This window comes from Micropterus salmoides, unplaced genomic scaffold (assembly GCF_014851395.1).
Source record: "Micropterus salmoides isolate LMB-PRFRI ecotype aquatic unplaced genomic scaffold, ASM1485139v1 Ms_hic_scaffold_12, whole genome shotgun sequence".
Lineage (NCBI taxonomy): Eukaryota > Metazoa > Chordata > Actinopteri > Centrarchiformes > Centrarchidae > Micropterus > Micropterus salmoides.
The window spans coordinates 3,475,218-3,502,768 of NW_024040263.1; the positions used below are offsets into that span (position 1 = coordinate 3,475,218).

General features: G+C 40.8%; 1 protein-coding gene across 3 annotated transcripts; it reads right to left on the reverse strand.

Moving 5' to 3' along the window:
* Positions 1–3,181: 3,181 nt before the first annotated feature.
* On the reverse strand, positions 3,182–27,493 carry LOC119898692 (protein tweety homolog 3-like). Of its 3 annotated transcripts, none has more exons than XM_038712886.1 (15): positions 26,946–27,493; positions 25,584–25,767; positions 19,128–19,324; positions 15,249–15,360; positions 14,944–15,164; positions 14,126–14,221; positions 13,909–13,981; positions 13,695–13,770; positions 12,693–12,748; positions 12,433–12,525; positions 12,177–12,269; positions 11,944–12,080; positions 9,902–10,075; positions 8,016–8,091; positions 3,182–6,224 (listed from the first exon to the last, which is right to left on the reverse strand). In XM_038712886.1, exons 2-15 carry the CDS (start codon positions 25,707–25,709, stop codon positions 6,090–6,092), a joined length of 1,665 nt encoding a protein of 554 aa, XP_038568814.1. In that variant the 5' UTR covers positions 25,710–25,767; positions 26,946–27,493; the 3' UTR covers positions 3,182–6,089. The 3 variants fall into 3 exon arrangements, with proteins under 3 accessions (XP_038568814.1, XP_038568815.1, XP_038568816.1); XM_038712887.1 differs by lacking the exon at positions 26,946–27,493 and adding an exon at positions 26,694–26,844; XM_038712888.1 differs by lacking the exon at positions 9,902–10,075 and having other exon boundaries at positions 26,946–27,492.
* Positions 27,494–27,551: the final 58 nt, after the last annotated feature.

The following is a 27,551-nucleotide window of genomic DNA, read 5'->3' on the forward strand; positions in this document are numbered from 1 at the left end:
CCTCTGACCTTTTTTATGAGCTGTTGGGTTTCTGTCTGGAGACCCCTCCCCACAGAATTCCCCACAAACATCAAGAAACAACAGTGGGCCTCTTATCTGATCAAGCCATACACATGGCCCTGGAGAGATAGAGGCAAAACATCAGCGGACTGCGTGTGTGTGGTGTGTCTCTTCCACTGTGAACTCAAGAGATGTCGCATTGTGTGGACCATGGGGAGCACTTGCACAAACAGTGATACACAGTAGTAAATTTGTGAAGTTATTCTTAGGTTTAATATACCCGTGAGAGGACTGTGACACCTGCTGGCTGTATGTGTTACTGCAAAGAGTAAAATCTAGGATTGTTTATTAAAAATGGCTCTCTGCTGTCTACCCTGAACTATTTTTATATTTAGCTGTATATGTAAACTGTTGACAGACTTACAACCCTATGTTAATACTTGTTTGAAGGTATTTCAAATTTTGTCTCAGATCAGACATTTGTAAATGTGGACTGTGGAAACACCAGGGACAAAGATGGATGTAAGCCCAATTCTTTTTCTAACAAAGTTGGATGTATTGTATTTATATATATATTATAAAACTATCAATAAACCAAATGAAAAACAGAAATGGCAAGTGCATCATCAGACCTGTGGGAGCCAACATCCCTAACTTCTAAAATATGTGAGGTTAAGTTTCCACATTTCCATTTGTCTTCTTGTTTTTCACTTTTAGCCATAGGCCAGCGCAATTCTAGTTGAACTTGGTCAAAGTATTATTTTAACTGTGGATCATAGATTGTTTAACCACCTGCCGTCTTTTTCCTGAAGTTGTTTCTGTATATCAAAAGTAGGTTACCACCACCAGAAATACCACAACAGGCATGAAGAGATTTGTATGCTGACTCATGGTGCACAAGAAAACCAACCCTGAATATGAAGAGTTGCAGTAGTTGAACATCTTTTTTTTTTGACTGAGCCCATTTGCTCTGTGAGGGAGTTTTCTCCAGACAGCTGCTGTGAGAGTCTGAATCAGTCACATTCTGTTTATTGCCTTTAAACAGCATAAAGCATGTGCCACATGAGGTGCAGCTGATCTTTTGACAGCTACAACAAAGAGCAAATGATCTCAAATTAAAAAAATAAATATTTTGCACATCCCTACACAAATTGTATTTTAAATAACAGCAATATTGTACATATTCTTTATCATTCTTTTATATTTTTTAATATCTTATTGTCAAGTTTATTTATGATCGTTGACCTGCAGTACTCGCTTTATTCTTCTTATATTTTCTACCTACAATGTTTAATGTTATGCACAAAAAACAACAAAGCAAATTCCTTGTATGTGTTAATCTGCTTGGCAATAAAGATGATTGTGATTGTGTTTTTCTTGCAGTTGGCAGCACGATCAGTTTTAAGAGCTTTCCAGTGATAATACAGTACCCTCCAAAAGTATTGGAACAGTAACGCAGATTCGTTTGTTTTTGTTGTACACTGACGACATTTGGGTTTAAGATCAAAAGATGAGTATGAGACAAGAGTTCAGAATTTCAGCTCTCATTTCCTGGTATTCACATCTAGATGTGTTCAACAACTCAGGACATACCACCCTTCACAACAATCTTTATTCTACTGAACGGCTTTTAGATTGAACACTGAGGACAACCTGCACACTTTCATTACTGGAAAAGATATCTATAAAGCTCTGGTGTCAGTTTCAAGTGTCACAGATCCACAATGTTTGCACAAGACAACTCTTCTCCAGTACACGATGCTATATTCACAACAAATATTTTGGCCATCTTGCCTTCATCAGGGTGTTGCCTGAGTCTGTTTCCAGTTCTCTTATATACAACACATTGATCTGTAACCCAAAAATAATATTTACAAATTCTCATTGTCCTTAATTTATACAAAAACCATGTCTGTAGGGTCTACTGCTATTATATTTGTTCTCCATTAACAGGGTTTCTTTGAGAAAAGCTTGAAGTGTAGTTCTTGGATGGACGTGTTATGGACTTTGATATTAGTTAGGAATAATCGTAAATGTTAAGTCATGGAGGTGATTTCTTCTTCTGAAAAAGTAATCTGAATAAGTAGGCTGAAAGAATACATGATTTATTTACTTGTCTTGAAACACTGATGTTCAACCTTTTTACCCATTGACGGCTTGAAATGAAAAAGACGTATTTGGTAGGTCAAATGTTCAGGTGACAGATTTGGTGTCTGACCAGTGTTCACTGTTGTGTTGTTGGATGTTGTGGTTGAATTGATGTTCAGAGATAACACTCCTATTTTCAGACATCTTGTGTGTGTAATTACTGTCTGTCTGGGGAAATCATACGACTGGATTCACATATTCGTTACCACACAGATCCTGTTTGGATCGTGTACGGCTACACACACACATAAAGTTTGAAACATTCCTTCCAGATTATAGAACAAGTAGAATTTGGTACTTGAATGATATACTTGCACTACAATACCACTAGGTGGAGATAACAAAAGACAATTTCTCAAGATTGTCCAAGAAGTCCAGTGTAGTTTGAAGGTACAATGTCGCACCTAGTATGGCTTAACAGAGCTACCTGGCATCAGTAAGTATATTTTATAAAGGAAAACATGAATTTACAGAGAAATACACAAAGGAGATATTTCAGGACTGTTTGGTCTTCAGATGATATTTAATATCTTTTCATGAGCTAGAAGGTGATTTGAATGCTTTCCCTCTAGACGTTGCTTATATGCTTAAAAATTTAATACAGCATTTATGTGAAACACAGGACAGAGGCTAATGACTAAAGTTTGTGTTTCTACAAATATCCTGTTGGGAAGTCAGAATGATGTGTTTTATTTATCAGTGTATTATTTTTCATTAGCTCTCTAGATGTTTATTTGTTAATTAATAGCCGTTTTTACACATTTCTTTGTAAGTCTACAGTATGTTACATTTTGGACTCCTACATCCTACAGCTGCAGTAAAATAAACAGAACCCTAAAAAGTGGAAGGTTATGGAGGGGTTTTCCACTCAATTCATCATCAGCAATGTATAAAGTTATATATTCACACCTATATGTATATATAATTCAATAAGGTAGAAAACTATGTTTAGTGGCTATTAAAACTGACACGGCAAACAAAAAACCGACACATCTCTGTTTATGCATTTAAAAAGAACCCACAGTCCTGAACCTGTACGTTAAAGTTGCTTTAATTTTGTTTTTTTAAAACATTTATTCCAGGCTGAATGATATCATTACCACAGTTTTGACATGTACATCATTAATATCTTAGTTAAACCATCAGAAAATAAAAACAGCCATAGAAAACATTGTCTTTCACAACTGGACAGAGGTGTATTTGAAGTCCTGCAAATACCACACATACACACAAACATTACTCACTCTTAAACATGAGCATGGATCTTCTTTTCCATCAGGACATACCTTAATCAGATTAGTTAAATCCCAGAGAGCATTGCACAGGAATTCAAATACAACTTTAAATCAGGTGTGCAGACTACACTGGAATAGTTTTATTAAAACATTGCAAGACAGAGAGTCATTCACCATTAATAAGAGAGGAAAAACGCTGCTCTTGCCTTTATTCTCCTACAAAACAGCTAGCTATTATTTTATCTTTAAAGTTTGATTTTTACAAGACAGAGAAAAATAAAAAAAACATGTTGTGATATGAAGAGTGTTGTAAGAGTTTAAAAACATTATGAAAGGCCATTAATCAGTGACTAGTCCCACAGATCTTAACATCGTTTGCATCGATGGTGCAGAAAACACTGTAAAGTACTAGACCATAGGTAGCATTGTTACCATAACATGGACATTTTCTTTCTAGTAAAATCACACATGTAAGATTGTCTCGCTAATACGAGAAGTGGTCATTGATTAATAATAACATATTAAAATGCTATACAGGAATGGTGGTTGAAAGGTATTTGAATGTTAGGGCTCTGCTCACCCAGCTAATTGCTAGATTCCAGGTTTCTCTGAAATGCATTTACTACTTCACCCATAATGCAAATGGTTATCAGTGTGATGTCATAGCTGTGGGAGGGCTAGTAGTTATTACAGCTCTAGGAGTGAATGTAAAATGGACAAAGGTATGGAAAGATGGATTTTTATAAGAAACAGTGGTGTGTGTGTGTGTTGAATGTGGATGTCTGTACAGCATGTATGTGTGTATTTCAATGTGTGTGTAAGAGGGCATGCGCGGCGTCTTGTGTAGAAATGACAGGCTAGATAGGCCGGCCCTTGCTTGCTACCAGTCAGACACACTGATCACTGTACTTACACACAGTAACACTGAGATAGAGCAATAGCCAATCACGCTGCATTGATGTCACACACACGGGTTCACGAATACAGTTTTTATACACTGTACAAAGAGTTTTAGATCAGGAGGAAAAACCACTGGCAGTGTCCCAGGCAGTGCGTTTTACTTCTCCATCTCGCAAAGTCACCTTGAAGAGAATTTGTGCTTGTGGGTAAAAAAGAAAACAAAAAAGAAAGATAAACACTACACTGGTGGCTAAAGGTCAACCAAGGACACAAGTTAGCAAAATAAAAGCACAGAAAGAAGAAACATAAAATACTACAGTTGGTCACAGTAATCACATCCCAAATTTCAGCTTATGATAAAACATAAAAAACACCCTCATTCTTTCATTTGAAACACTTATATATAACATTGTTTATCAGGGACATGATTTTTTTCAGGTTTTGGGACACAACTTCCATTCAGTAAAAGCAGTTTACTTCTTACTGGTTTTTATATTCCAGGTCACATCCCTGAATGAAAACAAAACATTAAAGTGACAATAAAGGTTTCTGTCCCCCCCTCCCCAGTCCTGATCGTCTTCTGGGACCTTGACTGGCTTACATAGCACCTGGCAAATGTGTAGTCGCAATTTTCAGTGAGTCTTATTCCATTTATGTCCACTGTTTTCCTTTTTCAAGAGTCTTTCCCGTTCCCTCATTATTTACAGTCGGAAGGAAAACATTCCACGTGAGGTTTTTCCCTTGTTTGAGATATCTGGAGGCAGTAGGAGAAGAGGACAGAATCAGGCATCCCTAATTGTTCAGTTTTTTGGCACAGGTTGAGCCTTCTTATGTCCCTTGTCTCTCTCTCTCCAGGTCCCAAAATTCAACAGTTATTCCACACCAAGTTTCCTGGCTCATATTGAAAATGCATTAATCGACTTATGTGCACTTACACAAACATAGAGAGACATGGACACACTTTTTAATCTCTCAATTCAAGTCTTAGTTAGATGACAATGTTAAGCTAAAGAGAATGTGGATGTGTTGGTACTGTTTATATTTAAACATGGCTTTCTGGTTTACTGGCTTATTATTTATACAGATGTGTCCACCATTTTGTGTGTGTGTGTGTGTGTGTGTGTGTGTGTGTGTGTGTGTGTGTGTGCGTGCATGAGAGACAGTGAAAATATTCATGATACACACGCTGCACACAACACAACCAGTAATGATTCAACAGTCTACTTTTCATGAAATCAGAGTAAAGCACATGTTTACTATTTACAGCTCTGTACAGTGTGTGTGTTTGTGTGCATGTGTGTGTGCACTTGTTTGTGTGTGAGTGTGCGGTCTGAGTGTAAGTGTTGGGGGATTAAGTGGTGGGAGTGGCGTAGCCGTCTCCACTGGAGGGCAGTGAACGGATCCGAGAGTGAGGAAGAGAGAATTGAAAAGTAGAAGAAGAAACTTGAGAGGAGCCAAGGCGCTTTAGCTGCTGTGCATTGTGGGTATGTGGGCTGATACATCACAGCAGTGGTGGAACGAGCAGCTCGGGGTGTGTGTCCACTAAGAAGAGGAGTAGAAGTTCTTCTGTGATGGGTATTCTGCTTTTTACTTTTTGGATAATTATGGATGAGAAGTAAAGGTTGACCTTCAAAGTGCAGTCCTTTGCTGAGGTGTTTGGTTGACGAGTTCTGGCTTGCTGTGTTGCTTCTGGTGAACCGGTCAGGGGTCCTGTTGGGGCTTTAGACAGCGTTGAGTTGGATCTTGTTATTGGCTGTGAGAACTGGATTCAGGCAGTACTAGGGTGGACTGGTGCGGATCTGGTCTCTAGTGGACTGAGGATTGTGGTCGGGCAGCGGGGTTAGGTCGGCTAGCCGGGTCCAGTTGGTCGTTGGGAACAGAGCGTCGGTTCTGGTCCGGTCGGTTGGTGGCAAGGTACTTCGCTCTCATACTGGAGGTGTACTGAAGAGATGGAGGACAGTGAGGGAAAAAAGGGAGAAGGGGGGGGGAAGAAAGAGGGAAGAGCGGTGGGTGACAGAGGGAAATATGTTGGGAACAAAGACAACCAGAGGGAGAAATTGAAGTGGGAAACAATTATAAGCAGGAGGGAAAATAGAAAATAGGAATAAAAGACAACAAGACAAGAAGAGGAAAACATGTGTGCATTATGATCAAGCCTTATTTACACTGAAGAATAAAAGGAGTAATGTATAAACAGATTCACAGTTAAATAATGTACAACATATCAGAAAATATGAACGAGAGAGAGAGAGAGAGAGAGAGAGAGAGAGAGAGAGAGAGAGAGAGAGAGAGAGAGAGAGAGAGAGAGAGAGAGAGAGAGAGAGAGAGGCAAACAATCACACACACATGTACAGCAAAAATACTCTGACCAGTCATTTGGACAGCCGGGGGTTTGATTACAACAGGCATTTGTTACATAACAGCTGATTAGGTCTGCATGATGTTATTGTAAATTAGCATATGTGGTCCATTTTGTCAGTGGTTTGTAGTTAGTGCTCTAGTTCTGATGTAGTAGGTTAGGCTGGTATGAGTTAGTGGTCTCTTGTGAGCAGCTAGCTAGTTACTGTCGGAGGTCTCTGGTTTCCACATCACTGCAGACACTGATGATGGGTGAGCACTCTGGCACAGGATGGCGGCGCGGTCGACAGCCCTGCCTAAGAATGATGAATCATTGGCATTTTTGGTGCCGGCTACAGTTCAACAGTGGAGGTGGGAAACATGTGCTCCTGTGACTGTTTAATGGTGAAGCGTGAGGGGGCACAGAAACAGTGGACAAATACACCTCGACAAGAAAATGCACACATAGACACACTGTGGGAATAGGGGGGAGCAGGAATTTTAGAGGTTTTGGCTCCAGTTTACTGTCAAAAATATTTCAGCTTCACTGCAGGGTACGGCCAGGTGACAAGGAGCAAAGAAGTTATCCTAAAAGGTGTTCAGAAGTTATAGAGCTACATTTGTTGATTCAATTTTGTCAGTCCATGGCATTGTAGCCGTTGCATGCATTGTATGCAGGTGATACTGCATGGAACAACATCCACAACTACAGCCCCAGCAGCACCTTGTCACAGCCAGAATAGTCAACCTGTTTGTGGCAAATTGTTAAAACAACAGATGCAATTCAGACACCTGCGAGACAGGCAGAATTATGTATTTTGATATTGAAGAAAAAGCTTGAAATATTAAAAAACTCCAAGAGGTTCTCTCAATGATGTCTCTGAGCTGGCCATCTGTTGTTACGTGGTCTCCAAGATCTCCTCGCATGGCACTGACAGCCACAGTGAAACCAACCAGACTTTTTACATCAGAAATAGAGGACAACTTTGTGTCTAACATGACCCAACTATTACACTTCTATAAAGCGACAAGCCTTTCTTTTGATGCAAGGGCAAATCCTACTGACAACAGGCTTCTTTTCAAACTTCCAGTTATCCCAGGCTGCCAAAATGACCTTCATAAAAGCGATCCATGATCACGGTCTAGTTTGAGCACAGAGTACACTTGCAGTGGTGTAGGGATAGGGGACTACCTTCCAATATCCACAGTAGCATGCAATGAAAAACATCAGGTATAGGGTCCAAGTACATTTATCAACACCATGCTTCCATCATTCAATTCTGAAATTATAAAATGCCATCTCTGTGGGTTCTCCGGTTTGGAATATTTCCAGGCTGCACTGTGGGTATTGGAAGATAGTGGAGGGAGAGTGTGTTCTAGAAAGTGTGCACTTACAGAGGGTGGAGGGGACTCCCTGCCAATCAGGGGGGTGTTCTCACACCGAGGGTTCTGAAAGTTTGCGTTCTGGCTCCTGCATTATAGAATAAGAGGTTACTGCATGTGGTCACCCTGCCACTGGCGCTCAGTTGTTAAGCTGTTGATCTCTTTTTGATCTGTGGTCTGCTCATGACTACTTCTTAATGACTCTCTGACAAATGGCCTCAGTAATAATTACAAGCCAGGGACTTAAGCTTGGTGGTACCATATGGCCAGAGGTTAAACACCTCTGCCAGTCCAACATAGTTAACATACTTTCTTAACAATGCACAAAAGACAAACACTTACAGTGAGACACTGGCTCAGTAAAATAGTACTTTTATCAGTGTGGGGACCCACAGGAAACTGGCCGTAGGCACATTTTGTCATAAGTATATATTGGTAATTTGCAAAGTAACTACTAAAGGATTAAAAAGAAGGCTTTTAACATAAAATATCCGTTCAGTAAGCTCCAAATGCCCTTTGCAAGCACAATTTAATAGGAAGCCAAATAACAGGTATTTCGTTGGTGTTTTATCTACAACAGTAAGCGCAAGTGATCACTGATGTTAACAGTCAGACACCTACAAACCTTTAGGTAGATATTATAAATGTCTGAAAAAACTGAAGGAACATAGTTCAACTAACAGTATTAATGCAAAGAGATATGATATGTATGGGAGAACACCACAGTTCTCACAAGGAAAATAAATCAAAAGTACATGAAACAGTTCAAAGTTTTTAAACTAGCTGAATGTATTTTTACCCATGTCGTGTGATATAACAACACAGATTAATAATTGCTCAGTATTTAAAGATCTGTTTCAGTTTAAAATAAAATGTAATAATGGACAAATAAGTGGTTTTCTATGTTTTGGTCCATTAACTGTAAAGTATAGTTTACATTTCTGCCACACCATTCTCCAAAGTTTAGGTGTACTGTAAATTACTGAACTAATTTCCTAGGATTATGTGAATCTGTTCTATTGGCAGCTGGCAGACTCTTATTCGTGAATGTCAGATTTAAGCACGACAAGGAAAAATGTATGCCTAAAAATGTACAATCATGCAATGATAACTTAACTTTGACTAATAAGCAAATATAATAAATATATTATATATAATAAACCAATGTCCAGTCTCGTACCATTCTGTTATGGACCAAAACAAGACTCTCTGGCTATGTGGAAAGAAATAAATCTCTCTAAAACCCTATTGCATGCTTTGAAATGTAGTCATCAGTATTGTTAAGCATACAGGGTTTGTTAATGGCCCAAAACATGAAAAACATGGTCATCCTATAATAACTTTTAGTATACAGGTACTGTTTATTTTATTATTTCTTGCTGCAGAGTTCTTTCTTTAGCAGCAAACACCACATAGTACTTGATTAGCTCACAGCTAAAATAGTAGCAAGCAGTGGTAGATAAGAGATATATGCTTATTTCTCTTCTGTATTGTTTGTTGTATTCAGAGCAAGCAGTCCTGTGGCAAACTGTAACATGTAGCAAGCAGGGTGAAATTTATTTATTAACTTAAACTATAGCAAGTGGAAACCTGAATTATGTTTTAATTTGTTTTTTGTGGACTGAAATAGGCTGGCTGATACAGCAGGCAGCAATTTTTCTGTCAGCATCAAAGGGAAAACTAGTGAAGGGTTCTAACTCACTGAGTGACAAACATTGCTGACATTGTGTCACAAAGGACATGCGAGCCAAACATAGCAAAAAAAATAGCTATTCTAACTTGTCGTATCGCAAGCAGTGAGCGTTGCTATGGGTCACGGAGGGGGCAAGCATCGGCTACCAATGGCAGGCAGTGTATTGATCCTGCTAGCCTCTAGCTAGCGGTGGGTGCTAACTCACATGTATTCAGTGACGGGGGCATTGCTGACAGTGTGGGCGGTAGCGGGCAGGCTAGCTTCGCTACCGTAGCTGGAGCCACAGCTGTAGAGACTGGGCATGTGAACGCGGTACAGGTTATCGTGCACACCGCCCCGTGAGGCACCCGACTCGTCCTCTCCGTCTTCCTCATCCGTCCTTCAATTGGTCAGGGTAAGGGCAGGGCACGAGAGGGCATGATGGATAGGAGGGGAAAAGGTAGAGGGGAGGGAGATCCGAGAGAGACAACAGTGTAAACAAGTGGTTGAAGAGGAGGTTAGGTGAGGGAAGGTGTGCTTGTAGTATATGGAGTCCCCTGATACAAAATACAGGGTAAGGCCATGCCTTCAGCCCCATAGCAGCTGAACAAAAAAAAAAGGAACATGGGCAGCATTCATCTACAAAGTACCACTACAAGTACACTGGGGTCTCTAATATCACTACACAGCCCAGAGTGGACCCATGAAGCTGTTTTTGTTGCTGTGTGTAGTAACATGATATTAAACTGTATGAAGACAACAGACTCATCGATATTCTCAAATTCTCTTAATACGTAGAAACATGCAGTCATTTTCTTCATGCAGTCATACTCTATGCACTTGGAGGAATCGCTCCTGATAATTATTGTCCATTTAAAATTGTCCCAACAGAATAAAATTTCATAAATCCATTTTCTTTTAAGTACTTCATGCATCACTGAGTGCTCCATGAAACGTAAAGCAAAAACATCAGGAAAAAAGGAGATAATATGGCTGGTTTGGGCAAACCATTTTCAGACATAAAATGGTCTAAAATGTAAAACGGCCAGCAACGTAACAGAATGAGGCATCAAATAGGATATGTGCTGATTTGGAAGTTGGAATCTCTGGCTACAGAAATGTACTGGCTTCTACAACATACGGGTCAACCACAAAATACATGTACATGTGTGTATGTGGATGCTATTATTTTTTTTCTTCTATGTTGTTTTATGGATGTCTATACCAGCTGTCAACAAACTAACAAAGTCCCATCAAGCTGTTAATGCTTCAAAGAAGTAAAGAGGGAGCAAACTGTATGAGGAACATTTTAACAGGGCTCTATGTTAACAGAGACAAAAGGCACAAAAGCAGTTACTGTGTTGACTGGCCACCAGATGGAGGTGGCAACCAAAAAAAGAGCTAGATTGTGCAGCCCATCAAACAGACTCAGCAGTTGCAGCACAGTCAGTCTAATAAGCAACTAACCCCATAAGCAGTTTTTCTTGCAAAATTTTGGGACATTATGGATTATTGTCTAATACCTGCTGGGCCATACACGTTAGCACTGCTGGTAATTCACACCCAACAAACAAGCGTAAAACACGACTATTATGGCACAAAATTCGTTCACCAGAGTGAAACCCATCTTAGCATGTGTAGTCTAAAGCTCTTTGCATTGATTTTACCAAAGAATGATTTGGTTGCTTTATAGGGTATTTGTATTGGCCATTACCTTTGTATAGGGTCGTTTAACTTTCTCACTATCGACTATCATTCACTGAAGCCTAAAGCATTTCCAAATCAGGACAGGGAGAGAGGAGCAAGGGACAGAACAGAAGGAGGAAGTGGGGCAGAGAAAAAAAAAAACGTGGTGATACACAATCTAACACAAAACCGGTGCTCCAAGTTCACAGTGGAAAAAAAGAAATGAGAGACATGTACAAACATAGAAACAAACAATCAGCCAGACTGGCAGTGCTAACAGCAAACAATAAAATAAACAAAACTGCAGAGAAAACTGGATGGATGCAATGACAGGCAGGAAGATGTTGGATACAACAGCTCAGGAGGCAAATACACTTAAAAGAATGACATGCATGGGCACCGAGTAGATTCTTTTTGAGTCTTTCCACTGTTTTCAGGTCATAAGGTGAATGTAGTTAGACACTTAAGAAGTCAGAACTAGTAACATGTTAGCTGTTAGTGTAGATTAACTAAAGACATAGATGTAGGAATGTGAAGGCTTTTGCAAGTCTGTGTTTGTGAGAGACTATGTGTATGTGTTACCTCTTGCCAGGCCAGGTGTGTGGCACACTGCACACAACGGAGGAGAACATCAGAGCAGTGACAAAGGAGAAGAGAACCAGGTAGATGAGACCCTCCACCCCATCATAACACAGCCCAGTCAATGCCTGAACATAGTCCTGCATGGAGAGAAAGAGGAGAGGAGTCAGTTGTTTGACCTCAAGTCTTGGATTTGAGGACTTTTCTCTTCGAACACAACACGCAAAATGACTCACCATGTGTAGGCTGCGACAGTCGACCAGAGCAGTCAGCTGGTGAAGACCAACTTCAGTGGAATTCAACACAGACTGGATTTGCTCGAGACTCCCCTGCACACACAATGCAAAGGTTACACATGCATGCTCATCCATACACAGCCGATGAACACGCGTGCTTAGACTTTTGCAACTGCCACTTTCATCACGCTCGCACTAACACAAATCCACTGATGCGAGAAAATACCTACAGATCATTACACACAAGCACACAAACCTTGGTGTTTGCATAATCACGTGTTGCTGATCTCAGTAACTCTGCCACATCATCCTGCATCTCCACCAATGCTTTGTGACTCCCTGACAGCCTCTACAAAACATACAGAGACACACACACACACACACACACACAAAAAAACATCCTTTGGTTATTTAATTGCAGGTTTAAGCAGGTAAATCACCTGAATGAAGGAACTGATGTGCATTGAATTCTACAAAAAGCAACAGAATAACAAGATAACAAGAGGTTGAAGTTACCTGCTGGAAGGGGTTAATTTGGCCAGAGCTGCACCTCAGGTAATACTGCAAGATATCTGGGAATGTACCATTAAAAATATATCAATAGAATAATAATACATACATACATATGTATATTTCTATGCTCAGAATCTGGGAGATTATTCAGTCACAATTGTGTGTATGTATTTGGATGTATTTTTGTGTGTTTGTGTGTGTGTTACAGAGGCAACATCTGTGCTCTACGGCGTGGAAACAACTGACAGACAACAGAACTCATTAAATGAGTGCAAAGAGGGAAGTGAAGGAGGGAGAGGAAGAAGGGGAGCAATTGCGTGGTAAAGAGGAATATAAAAGGATGGAGAGAGAAAACAAATCAGATAATGATCCTAAGTGAAATAGCAAAAACGTGCTCTGAAGGTTTTTTTTTTTTTTTTACATCTGGGTTGGGCAGGAGAAAGAGTGAGCTGGGTGGGTGCAGGATAGCTGATGCATTGCAGTCAGCGAGAGAGAGTAAAAGCTTTTAGATACCAGAGTGTCAGTCAAACACAATCCCTTTGGATACACACTCACACACACACACACACACACACACACACACACACACACTTGTTTCTTAAAATAGAAGCAACATGTCAGAGTGAGATTCAACTGTCAGTGTGGAGTTTATTGAAGATGTTACTGCTTATTTATCAACCTATAGTATCGGCCTATGAGCAGTCCATTGACCAATATTCCTTCCTTCTTCATTCCCACATTACAACTAATACTATTAATCATGCATTATAAAATGTTGTCAAATGAAAACACTGCATTGGTTTACCTCTTTAGTCCTTTAAAAATATTCAAATAAAACAATCCGAAGAGGAAAATGTGGTCTTTGACTGAACTGTTCACAACAAAGGGACATTTTTAACCTGTGAGAAGTGTTTACATGTAGACACTGCTTTTTTGTGATTAAAGGTTTGGAAACACTGTATCTTGCACAAAATGTATTAAAAATGACTGCTTTTGTCTGCAAACCTTGGTTGATGACGGCGTTTTCCTTGGTTACCCTGGTGATGTAGGTATCAGGGGAAACACAGAAGTCGCTGGCTGACTGTGAGAGGGTAAAGCACACATGACACATCAAGCTACAGTAATATCCACACTGAACACACTCGCTCAAGCAGTTGGGTAAAAGATTACATCATTGCAGAGTCAGAGAGCTCGGAGATGTTGCCATGGCTACACTTACAGCAGCAGCAGCCAGTTCCAGGCCGAGAGACCCCCAGCTTATTATCAGAGTCAAAACTCCCAGCAGACACACTCTGAAGGGCACAAAAAATGCACAAAATTCAGTTTAACAACATGATATGATTTGCACAGTTTTAATAGACACAGATTCAGAGTCTAGAAAAGATTTGACTCATCCAATAGGAGCAGCTTTTGGGGTATGATGTGAAGCAACGTACCCAATCAGAGTGCCTCTAGAGTTGCGTATCAGGCCGAAGAGCACCAGAAGACATATGAGTACATCAAACAGCAGCAGGCCAAGATACCCCAACCACCTGTAAACCCAAATTTACCACAGTGTTTCATACAAATACAGGACATTCTATAATGCAGAGGAGCAAAAGAACCCAAAAGGCTTTAGTTTTGGAAGTACTCCTACCCGAGGTAGAACAAAGCCATGTTTTTTCTTAACTTTCATATGTCAATTTGTGGAAATGGATAGTTGTATACAAATATTTTATTGCAAAATTAGTTTATTTGGTTGATGTTTGGATCAACCAAATAAACACCATGTTGGATATGTTTCATATATAGCTTTCTACTGCTACAGCATTGTTGTCATGGTTGGTTAACAACTTTCTGACCTTGTTAGAATGGTTGATTTTAATTATTTTAACTTGACCTTGCCTTTCTGAAAGGAATATTCACCAAGCCCTCTGGACAAATCAGTTGTCACTTTGATCCAGCTAATACATTTGGGGTGGTGATGGAGCAGTGGATAAGAAACATGCCTTTGGTATTAGAGACCTCTGTTCAATTCCCCACTGTGACGTGTCCACCATTGTGTCCCCGAGCAAGACACTTAACCCCTAGTTCCCCTCGCGGGATTAAATAAAGTATATCTTCATCTTCGTCTTGTAGTTGCTCCAGAGACGTGCAACCTCCGACATATTTAGCAAATGTAAGTCGTTTTGGATAAAAAGCGTCAGCCAAATGAATCAATGTATGTATGTATTTGCATTACAACACATAACATTACTTGTTACAACTGACTGACCTGTAAAAATCAAAAGCCTCTGTCTTGCGGGCCAAGTCTTCCAGGGAAATGTCAGTATTGGACCAGAAGGGAACATCCACCATCAACCTCACCAGCTCGTCCAGCTGTCCCTGCAGCTTTTGGACGATGGAAACGTAGTCTGTCTGGTCATGGAAGGCTATCTCCAACTGCACCAAGCTCTCCTCCACTGTCTGGTTTAAGGCTAGGGCACTGTCTGACACCTAGACATTCACAGGAAAGAACTTCATCTAGAGGGGGGGGGGGGGGGGGGGAGAAAAAGTGTAACAATACAGCAGATAACTCACCAGTTTCTCCACCCCGGATACGGTGCGGTTGGCATGACGGAGAGAGTATGCCAAACGATTGGCTCCATCACTTGACTCCCCATTTCCGTAGAATCCTACAGCAATGCCAGCGCTGGGGGACAGAAAACATGACATGAAAAGTGTTGACTAAATTCACCCATGAGATGGCACCAAATTAATCAATAAAGATGAACAAGTTCAATAATAGTTTTTCTTCTCCCATCCTTTTCCAAAACTGCAGCAAAGATGGTTATTAAGTGCAGTTCCTCTGTTAACCAGCAACAGGCAGCACTGAGCTCTATGTTCTTTGCTTTGGTGTCACCCTCAGGCCTGGGACAAGCACAGGACTACCAGGAATGATTCACACACACAGAGCCTACACAATTGGGTCACCAGACCGCACATAATATGATCCTTCTGCAGCTATGCATCCACATTCACACATGACACATGCTACAATATCTGAGGTTCCCGGCCCCAACACCCTTTCTTCCAAACCCTAGTATTCCTTAACTGTGTTCACCCCACAACTAACCCCTCAACCTCATCAACACCACCACCACCACTTCCAAAGTATTCTCCTTTACACTCCCCGTCTAACACTCTTTCCCTACATAGCCCCTCCCCACTGTGCTCTTATTTTCTCAATCACCCTGGAAAGCTCTTGTAGCCCCCACCTTTCTCTTTGTATACTGTATGTGCATGTGTGTATGACTGCACTCTTTGTATTGATAATGTCTCTGTCTGCACACTAACAACAGACAGCTTTGTAGAGGGAAATTTATTGCCATTGTTAAGGCAATTCATTCTAGCCCATTAGATCTTGAGTAGCCCCATGTTACAGCGGGTTTACACACACATGCCATTGTGTAGGTGTGTGTGTGTGCGTGTTTCAAAGCTTTATGATGGACTTTATGTGAACATGTGACATAAAAAAACAACTACAGAGGGAAACAGACTTGACAAGACGAACAAAATAAAGACAGGCATGGAGGCATATTAATGTGCTTTGTGTGTTAATGTAAATATCTTCTTTTTTATCTGTCCATTTCCCCACCCATCCCTGCCTCCCACCATCTTACTCATCACAGTTTTAATAGTAAATCATCTCCCTCCACTCCTGTTTACTCATCCTCTTCTTCTCTTCTACCACCCGTTCTCTCTCCCACTCCTTTCTATCTCCAATTTCTTTCTTTCATCCATCATCTTCTCAGTCCACCTGACTCCCAGAGTTCTATCTCACTGGTTTGATACCTGCTCATACTTTTTATGACTTCATTAACCAACAACTTAGGATAGGAGATGTGAGGGGTGGGGTGGGTGTTGCAGTAAGGCCAAAGTTAAGGAGTCAAGTTATAGACAGCAATCATTGTCCAGTGAGGCAGTTCTGATGACAAAGCTACACATAGTAACACTATGTCCACACAGTAAAACCACATACATACTAAGTGCTGCTTCAGTCCATTTTCAGCTGACACGATAATGCTAAAATGCTTTGCTGTACCTATATGAGCACACTAAAATGCACTCAGCTGGAGCTCAGTAGATGAGATTGTAAATGCAAAATTGTGTCCATGATGAGTTCAACTCCAAACCAAAGTGATTCTCCTGAATCCAAAATCAATGCATCCAATTAGTGGTACATCAATTTAATTTTATACTTTGCCATGTAAACCGGTGACAACAGTGTACGACAACAAAAGTAGTTTGTAGTCGTACACTGTAAAATATTATCAGCAATGTGAGACTAGGGTGGCATACTAATTTCACCACCGATCTCCTATGTATTGGCGCATATTCTGACTTTAATTAGCCTGTTGGGTGTCAGCCATTTCATAACCGCTTGAAGTTATAATCTCAACATTTTCATAAAATCAAAAAACATTGATAATAAGTATGGCTGGCATGAATAGCCATTCAATGTATTTACACAATAGTATAACCTCTACATGTATAGTTCTAACACTGAATTTTTTTTATTACAATGATTGTAATAATAAAATTCAGTGTTAGAACTGTCACATTCATGTTACATTCATTCAGTCACAGCCAGCCACAGAGTCCTTACATATACATGACTACAATGAGTTCAGTTTGGTATATAGTTTTTAAGTTTGGGGAAAAGTGAGCACGGACATCGAATAAGTTTTTGGTACTGACAGAAACTCTGAGTTGATGAATCGGAATCAGTATTATACAGAGAAACAGTTGGATTGATTTATTCACACTTTGCTGTTGTTTCTTCATTTTTTAGAGTATTAAAGGAACTATTCTATCTATAAAATATCCAAAAAAGAGAGAAAAGGCCCAAAGAAGATGGAACTAGCAAATGTTTTGGGACATATTCTTCTGATAATCCAAATTTTTTGATAGATTTTCTGTTGATCGACTAATCTATTAATCGACTTATCCTTGTAATCCATATAGGCCAATTGTAAAAAGCCTAATACAGCACACAGCTTCTTCTGTCTAAACACACTGCACCTGCACACAAATGGAGGAAGTCCACATGTGGCTAGCGTTGTTCCAAAAATAAAATATTATGTCATAATAAATTGTGGACAAAGAATCACGATCACACACACACACACATACATACACACACGCGCGCGCACACACACACACATACACCCCCCCCCCATATCAAATATTCAATAGCAAATATTATAGCTAATCATAAAATATTAAAACCTGCAAAAAACACTCAGCACTGAGTCACGCGAACACACACACACACAGACACACACATACAGACATAGCTCCTCCTAACTGTATAATTCATTTCCCATCTCTGCAGCAAATCTGCTTCTGTCTCCATGGCAACCTTTCTAGGCCAGGGAGAAGGCTGAACAGAGAGAAATAATAAATAACGAAGGGGGACTAACAGAGATGATGAAAAGGGGATGAGAGGGAGAGAATGTCTGGAGAGGGGAAGCAGAAAAAAAAAAAAGAGTTGAGAGAGCAAATGAAAGAAAACTAGTTTGTATGTTTGTGTGCGCCAAGAAGAACAGAGTCCACAGCCCCAGTGTCTGTGGTGGAAATACAGTCTACCCTGCTGCTGGGTCACTTGGGTGAAAGACCTCAGAGTGTACACACAGCTTTCAGAGTCAGATAAACACAAACAGTGGAGTGTAACCACCTGGCTGGCTCCCAGTTACACCCAGTTAGGGTTTTCTTGCTTAAACAAAGACTGAATGTAGACTGAAGGTAGATTTACAGTCATAATGTTCAGTACTTATGGCTGCTGTCAAGTGAAAAACATGCACAAAATCTTAGCTAGCAGCCGTGTTTTCAGCTTGATTGGAATACATTTTTGACATTATCAAAGGGTTTCCCCAGACTGTGTTTCCATGAACTAGAGGACATGACAAAATTGCATGATTAATTGAGCTCTGGTAATTCTAATTTATCATAGAATTTCATTGCTGTTTCCAAGCTAGGATGGCATTTGTGTTTTAATCCACCTTTACGCCGCAGTCTTTTTATCAGCTGCTATGATGAAAGAGACAGGATGACACACAACAATGTCTCCTGTCTGGACTGCTGCATGCAACAGGGAAATGAATGCTTTGTCTGCAACAAAATGCCAACTTTTCAACCTCAGACAAAAGTTTTTTTGAGATATTAGAATAAAAGATATTGGTCTATGCAGCAACAGGCCCAGTAAATCGATGTCAAGCCTCCTCTTTCAGTCCACAAGGAAAAGATCTGAGTCTCCACTTAAGGCTACAGGGCAATTCCTTTAATTGGGGAGAATGATTAAATATATCAACCCTTACTCACTTAAGCATTCTTGATAAAACAATTATTTTTCCGCAGGGGAAAAGGGGGTTAAACATATACATGACTTTATCAAGTGTCCTGGGGATAACCTCTCACCTGCAGACGAGCGTGGCAATGATGACGCACCAGGCGGTGCAGCAGCAGTCAGCGCTGGGCTGCTGGGAGTGCGAATGGGAGTGCGAGGATTCGTCACTCTTGCGTCGCCGGCAGCAAAGCCAGAATGAGTAGAAGAGGAGGAAGATGAGGTCCAGGCCCAGACACAGCAACGCCACAGCGCCAAGCAGCAAAATGGACTGGTGAGAAGAGGAATGGAAAAGAAAAAAAAGAGATGTATGATTTCTTAACACAATTTATGTCAAACTTTGAGCTTGATTCATTCAGTACAAAAATGAACTGTGTTTGAAAGTTGTCCTTATCAAAGGGAAGGGGACAATTTAGGAAGTGGGATAAATATACAGGAAGCAAATTAGCTGATATGAGAAGAAACCAGATACACAGACAGACCACGTGATTTACACTTTCCTGTGTAGACAGATGCACACAGATGCACCAATGATGTTCCTCTCTCCAGCTATTTGAGGCAAGAAAATAGTGGCTGTTTGATGGATACCATGAAAAACACATTTGCACATCATCAAACATGCACACCTCCACAGAGTGAGCGGAAGCAGTGCTGTTGGGGGGCTGTGTGCGCTAGAGACCCACCACACAGATCACACACCGTCTAAAAGCTTTGAAGTGTAAAAGAAGGAAGAGGTGGTGAGGGCAGACAGAAGGAGACGTGGGGGGGGGGGGGGCTACATTTGGAACAAAAAAAGAGACAGACTGGAGAGACAGAAAAGGAAGATGTGAAAGAAGATGACTGAGCTGAACACTGAAAGGGAGAAATGGGTAAAGACAGAGATGAGGGCTGTTACAGAAATTTCCCTGGAAAAGATTTTTTCACACACACACAATGTTTTCCTTTCCCCCTCTAGGGGTTTCTGGAAAAGTCATTGTACTGCAGGATCATGGAGAGACAAAAGCACGTTTCTGGAAAACCAAAATGTGCACCTGCTAAACTACTTACAGTAGACAAAGCAGTGTGATTGTGGGGACTCTTCCACGGATGATAACAAAAGCTGACTCCACCTCTAAGACCCATCACATACTTCCTGCCTTCCCAGGCTTCTAAACTGCTGGTTTTTCTGCTGACCTCAATTTTTCCTCACTGCCAGCCAGCAATTTCCTCACCCTACAGGAATGTATGCACCTCTACTATAAATATGCATGTGTACTGTTGTCTATATGTGCCAAGAGTGACATTCAAAAATGCATTAAATTTTTTTTTCTTTTTATTGTTTCTAAATATATCAGGAACGCCACCTAATGCATAATATTCTGGGGCAGTGGTGGCCAAACTGAAGTTCGGACTTCCAAAAGGTATCAAGATAAATCTGAGGGTGTTGCTAAATGTTGGTGGACGGACCAACGTACTGACCCACACAGCCATCTTAAGAGGTTTGCCGCTAGCTTAGCTAAAAAAAAATGATATCAGCATTAAAATGAATTGCATTGTTAATGCATAATGTGATCTGTCTTCTTATCCCTGTAGTCTGAGTTGATATTCTGTTTTTCTCAGGAAATTACTGAACTTCAGAAAAACCACACGAGAACCATCTGATATGCTGTCTCTAGCTTGTTTTCAAAGGCACAAATCTCTTTTCACATAGAAAAACAACACAGCCTAATAAGGTCAGCATTTCAAAATAAAGTAGGAACTGTGGCAGATGTATAACCAGGTCAGCAAAGGGCAATGTATCAAATCTGCAGAGCTACAGCCAATCTGGCCAGGCTAATGGGTCACTACAAAACAGTAGATGGGATACAATATGATGTATAATAGGATGTGACCTGCAGTATTGTAAAGTGAAGGAAGAAAAGTGGGCTAATTGTCAAACAGTAGTACAAACGAAAACCATCAGTCCCTGCTGAGGCATTAATACACTCGAATTCATGTTTCTTAACTGTAAGCCTACAGCTAATAGATAAGAATTAAATTAACTTAAAATATTCACACTACTCTGGTTGTGTTGACAATCTTAGTTTAAGTATTATACAGCAAATGTGGCTCTATCGCATTACAACTTGAGTTAATTAAACTTTGAGTGTCACAATACTGAGAAAGAAACAACCTGTATTTATGTTTTTATGTGTCAATTCTGTGTTTCTGTCATTGCCACATTATGGCTGCTTCAGACTGCTGGCCAAAGTGACCCAAAACTGTTATTTTTCTCATATGTGATTCATATTTGATTATTTTTTTAACAGTGTGAACAGTCCAGGTCACATAAAATCTGATATTTTCCAGTGCCCAAATCTGAACCGGAAAAGATGTGGGTCTCTTTGGCCTGCAGTCTGAATGTAGCCTATGGCGTCCTCATGGGAAAGCAGGGCTGAGTTAGAGGAAATCAGATGATTGCTTTTCCTCTGACTGCTTTTCTCCAACAGGTTAAAGAAGATGAGCTGAGGATGAAAGGAGGAGAGGGTGCTGGTGGGAGAGGAGAGGGAGATAAGCTCTGTAGACTCCTGGTGACTGCTTTTTTTATCCTATACTATTATGTGTAGGCTTAGTGCTAGAGACGTTGTGCTCTGGTAAAGGCGTACTGTGCCCCACTAATGCATTGTTTAATCTCTTGTGCCTTCAAAACTATTGTTAGGGCTTTAACCATATAGAGTAAACACGCATTAAGCTTTGCAGAATGAAAATTATGCCTCGCACTATATAACGATGGATGTTATCATGACATTCATCCATCATAAGTCAGGCTAAAAGAATGACAACTGGATGACACTGATACTGTGATATAGAGGAAATTGATGTGCTAGAGAGTGTATTAGTTTCATTATGAACTGTAGAGCTGAAACAATTAGTCAAGCGATCAGAAGATCTGTTCAAAACAATTTTGATAATTGTTCGAATAAAAGAAACATACTCATTGGCTTTGGGATATTAAAATCTGCTTTTTTCTCTATTTTCTGACATTGAAAAAATGGATTTTGGGGAAAATCATGAGCAGATTCATTAACAATGAAAATAAAAGTTAGCAGCAGCCCAAAAGCTGCAATTCACAAATTCAAAAAGCCCATGGTGATGGGAGATTTCTTCAAGTTGCTTGTTTTTTTAACAGATTACCAGTCCAAATCCAAGTACTCAAGTTGCTGTGACAAAACAAAGAAAAGCAATGAATGCTTACGTCTAAGAAGCTGGAACCACTAAATATCTGGCATTTTTGCTTGAAAAATAATTTTAACAACTAACTGGCCCTACATTTGTCAAACAACTAATCATTTAAAGCGAAAACAACTGATGTAGGACTCTTGACTAGGAGTTTGGGCTAAATGTTAAACTTATAATCTGACTAAGGAGCAGGTCTCTGCGGCCACTTCCCTCTGCTCCCACTGTGTATGATGGCCGCTAGATTAACTGTCAGGCTGACAAACCATCAGAGCAGATTAAGCGTGGATCAATTAGCTACTAATAAGCATGGTGAGCTTGGCTGTGCATGTGTGTACTTAGATTGAAGTGTGTGTGCGCATCTACGCTGCTGGAGATCGGCTTGCAGGCTGGAGGAGGGGCTAAATGTTAAACGCCCAGGCACAGTGATCTACTTTCAATCTGTCCATTTAAGTGTGTGTATGTGCGCGCCTGTGAATGTGTGTGTGAGAGTGCTTGAACTGACAGGATCAATCACTTCCACTTGAGTGAGCTGTCCTTGCACTCTCTCTGCCTGTGTGTACTCTGTAGGCTGGCCTTGCCTACTATCCTCTCAACTCCTTTCCCGAGGCGCTAACTGACCTCAAGTTCATTCTGCTAATATTCACCTGTACTACGGGGTCAAAGAGCAACCAAAACGCTGACAGCAAAGTCAGTATTCAGATGATCTTTAAACACAAGAGTGGTGCCACTCTTGTTTGTCTTTGATCGACTTTAATCCTTTTCAAAATGCTATGAGATAACATCTTCCACTGTGCAAACTCTAGCATACTATTCAAAATACCAATTACAGACTTACTTTCCACAACTGGGAATATACTGTATGTGTGTATTATTATAGGTCACATGACTCCTCTGTAATGTTCTGCAGCTGTTTTACTGTGGCTGGTAGCTGACTCTGCGATTCTACCATAACACAAACAGACTAACACACACACACACAAGCAATTCCAATGCCTTGCAGGACCTCAGGATAACAGCTCCTATTTCAGCTCCTCTGGGGAAAAAAATAAAACAGTTTTCTTGCAGAAAGCCATGGAGTCAGCATCCACAATAAAGCCAAAGTCATCGGAGTGCAACTGCTCTTGTCAATGAATGTTGAACAGTTGTTTTATTTAGTTTGTTTAAGAGAAAAACATCTGCATAGAAGAGTACATGAGTGAGTGAGTGACATTGTGTGAGTAGAAAGTTTTCAGCAGCTTCAGAGCTCAAGAGCTGAATATAAATGAGCCTGTGCCAAATCACATCAGAAAGAAAAACACTGCACAGAAGAATCCCCCTCTATTGTGTGGGAGCGTGTGAGTGTGTGTGTGTTGTGTTGTGCCGTGGTGTGGTGACGGACTCAGTGCACTAAAAGACACTGTGTAGGACCTTGTTTGTATGTATGTGTGCGTTTGTGCATTTCTCAGCTGGATGAGTGGACGCATGAAAGCCTTTGAGACAGATATACTGAGCCAATCTAAAGACAAGCTTCAGTGAAAGAGTGAAAGAAAGAAAGAAAGAAAGAGAGCATTCTTTCACAACAGCCTACAGCCCCCCCTCCTCCTCCTCCTTCCCTCCCTCCTTCGCTCTCCCAATCCAATTCAACCTCCTTCTTCTTCTTCTTCTTCTCACCCTCTATCCCTCCCTCTTGCTCCCCCCGTCTAGCCAGAATTAATGATTTCACTGTGAATAGAACCCCTATATTCACTCACACACACAATAACACATAGACACATACACAACCCCTGAGGGAGATCTGTGACCTCACCTCGACAAACAACACCAAGTGCTAAATACGCACTGACACAGAAAGTGAATGTGCTGTATATGATGTATACAGCATGATATGCACAACCACTGTACATATAAATAACGTACACACGAACATATGATCATAGTGCAGAATGCTCAGTGACATAGAAACAGCTCTGCCTGCTGAAATATGTCAGGATGTAATTAGTCTAAAAAGGGGGTCCTTAAAATTCCAGTGGTCACACACACTGACACACACACACACACACACAAAGGCCCTTAGTTAAACACTGAATAGCTCGCAGGAAGTGGCTATTTGGCAATTTAGAAGCACCTCCCATGGCTCATCGAGCTTTCTCTCTCTCCTCTCGCTTCCAATCAGTCTCTTTTTATCTTTCTCACTCCTCCTCCTCTTTCCCTGCTTCTCTGTCCAGTTCCCATCTCCCTCCCTTGCTTGTGGCCGTGGGTGCCTTCCCACGCTCAGCACTTGAACTTGCACGCCCTTCCTCCTCTCCCCATACATGTCAGCAAACTACATTGAGGGGTGACAGCAGCGCATGAAATGTGGGTTTCTAAAGGATGTGTCTTGGTTCATAAGGCTGTGTTTTCTGGTGCAGAGACCTGAAAGTCACCTTGTTTGAAGATTCAAATGAAATGCAAAAAAAGGGGGCCAAAGCCCCTCTTGGAGGATAAAGCTGCTCTCTAAGGCAGTGTCACAGTTTTGTCACAGTGCGATTGTGATTAGTTTTATAAAGTAATCCTGATTATTATTTCACTTTATCAATTAATCGTTAATCCAATAAAATATCAGAAGATGATGAAAAATATCCATAATTAGTTCCCAAAGCCAGGCATTTCGGCTTTACAAATTATTTAAAACCGCTGATCGATAATCAAACTTGTTGGCGACCATTTTCTGTCCATTGATTAAACCTTTGTTTCCCACGCTTTTTGTCTCGTGACCTTTGGCGAGCCAGGCAAACAATGCCAACTCACTATTCCTCATCACAGATTTCATAAGTCTAGGAGCTGCAAGCAGTTCATCCAGAAGGTTATGTTCCCTTCTGAGATTGTGTTATTGAAACATTTTCAATGTCCTGAAGAGTTAAGACTCCAATATTTCAAAAAGGTTTGGAGTAATGTCAAAAAAATAAACATCATTTTGTGTAACAGAAATGCTGTCTTTCCTATCTTGCTGTTAATTTTTCCGATTTATATTGCAAACATTTGAGGTCCCGACCCCCAGATTGGGAGCAACAAGACTAATCGATTCAGTGACTAATAGTTTCTGCACTACATTTATCCATAGCAATGATGGAGCAGCCAGGGGTCAGTGGCTTGATTCAAGGACATCTCTCTCTCTCTCACACACACAAACACACAGCATTGATCAATGCAGGGAGGGAACCCACAACTCTGTGGTTGCAGGACAGCCTCAGTCACCACTTGGCCACCCTGCTGTGAAATTACAGTGTGGGCAGGTGGCAGGAGGTAGGATGATAAGGTGATGCTGCATGATGAATTCTGAGTGGGAGGTAATTATTCCCCCGTACTTGTCTTACCTTCTGGTACTCTGAGTCCTCCGGTCTGAAGTCACTGCTCACAAGCTGAAATTCCATGTTGAAATGAGGCAACCGATGGAGCAGATTCACCCACCATGGCGGAGAGTAGTTCACTACGGCCGCCATCCTGATCCAGTTACCTGCCGCCTGTCACTTCACTCTAAACAGATTCCTCACAGGGACACTGTGGACAAATTCACGGCCGCTGTGGGTTAACAGGGCACATAAATGACTTCATGCTCAATTCACATCACCTATCATGACAGGCGGAGCTAGAAAGTAGCTAATGTTGATGTCATTTCACCAAACATATTAAGCAAGATAAAGGTTCAGTATGCACAGTCCCTGCTGCTAAAACTGTTCACCACCAAAACTTTAAAACCTGCTTCCATTACCTGCAATTACCGATGATAACTGACATTACACAACACACACTCTTTTGCCATTTGTCAAGGATACACTTGTGCACTGTAGAAAGATCATGTCTTATAAATATCTTTCTTTAGCAATTTGCACTGATTGAAAATATCTAAATTGTGAAACACAGGAATATCCCTAATTCACTATGGACTGGCAGTAGTGTGACTTAACCTATCAATTACACACCTGTACATGTTGCTGCCTGTGTGGTTAAAAGTGCAAAATGGCACATCGCTTAATTACAGTTCAATTCTATGAAACTGCAGGTTAAAAATATGATGATTTTGTCGTTTTCCCATACAGTTCCTGGTGTATTGTGGGTTAGTGCCTTATTGTAATACAACGTATTAGTGACATAAAACAGCTCACTTGTCATTACCACTCACAAACAAAAATCACAAACCATTAAATGTAGCTTAAAGGGAATAAAATAAAATAAAAAATTTGATTTAAATACCCCATTTTAAGCAAATATTAAATCAATGAGGTCATACTATATTTGAATATACTGTACATAAATTATAGCACGACAATAGCATGGCTGACAGATACCTCGCATCACCCAATTACGCCCATACGGCAAAAACACAGGCTTGGTAAAAAAATAAATGTGTTGTGGAGGGTGAAAAGCCCATTAAATCAAACCCCTCACACAGTCACGACTCTTTCTATTAACTGACTTTACTGTACCAGCACATGTAGGTCAAACCCAGTCGAGGGTATCCTCACATATTCAAACCGCAAACCTAAACGTAGAGTCAATAAATTTGTTAGCAAAACCCGGATTAGCTAGCGTTATCCTGCTTTGTCCGTTAAAAGTACCGCAGTCTCACAGAGTCGCCGAGGCAGCCAGGAGGAGAAAAGGCAAGAATTCGCTTCAGGGTTACATGAATGTCTGTGGACATCAAAGCCTCTGTGTTGGGGAGCCTTGTTACAACCTACCTTGTGAAGCCAAAGCGGATGCAGACTCTCGTTTACTGTAGTCTTGGGAGTCCAGGCCGGCGTATATTTCATCTATTGTCTTCCCAGATCCGGTGGTGGATTTGAACACCACAACCGTGCGCTGCTGCATCAACGCGGCCGTACCGAGCTAACGTTAGCTGCAACGACCGAGTCTGCTGCAGACTTGACCATATTGAAAATAACGGAATAACGGTCACATTTCACCGAGGCGCGTTCTTCTTTTCACTACCTTCCCCTCGAGAGCAACAATGCTGAGACAGATTAGGGGTTAAACCCGTTGACCCGCAATTCAATATCTTTTATTTATTTTTATTTTTACAGTTTGACGATGCCGTCGCTGTCCCTTTTCCTAAAACATAACGGTTTGTGCTCTTCGGCGCTGTTCCCACGATGATCCTCGGTTCAGTGCATTTAGCGCCGCGGCTCTTCAATTGGATGATATTGTTGGAGCGTGAAGCAAACACGGTGTTTAAAAAGCCCTGGAGGACGGGGCTTTGCGGCAGCTCCAGCTCTGCAAATGTATGTATGTGTGTGTGTGTGTCAGACAGAGAAAGAGAGAGAGACTGAGGGAGGGAGGGAAAGGGC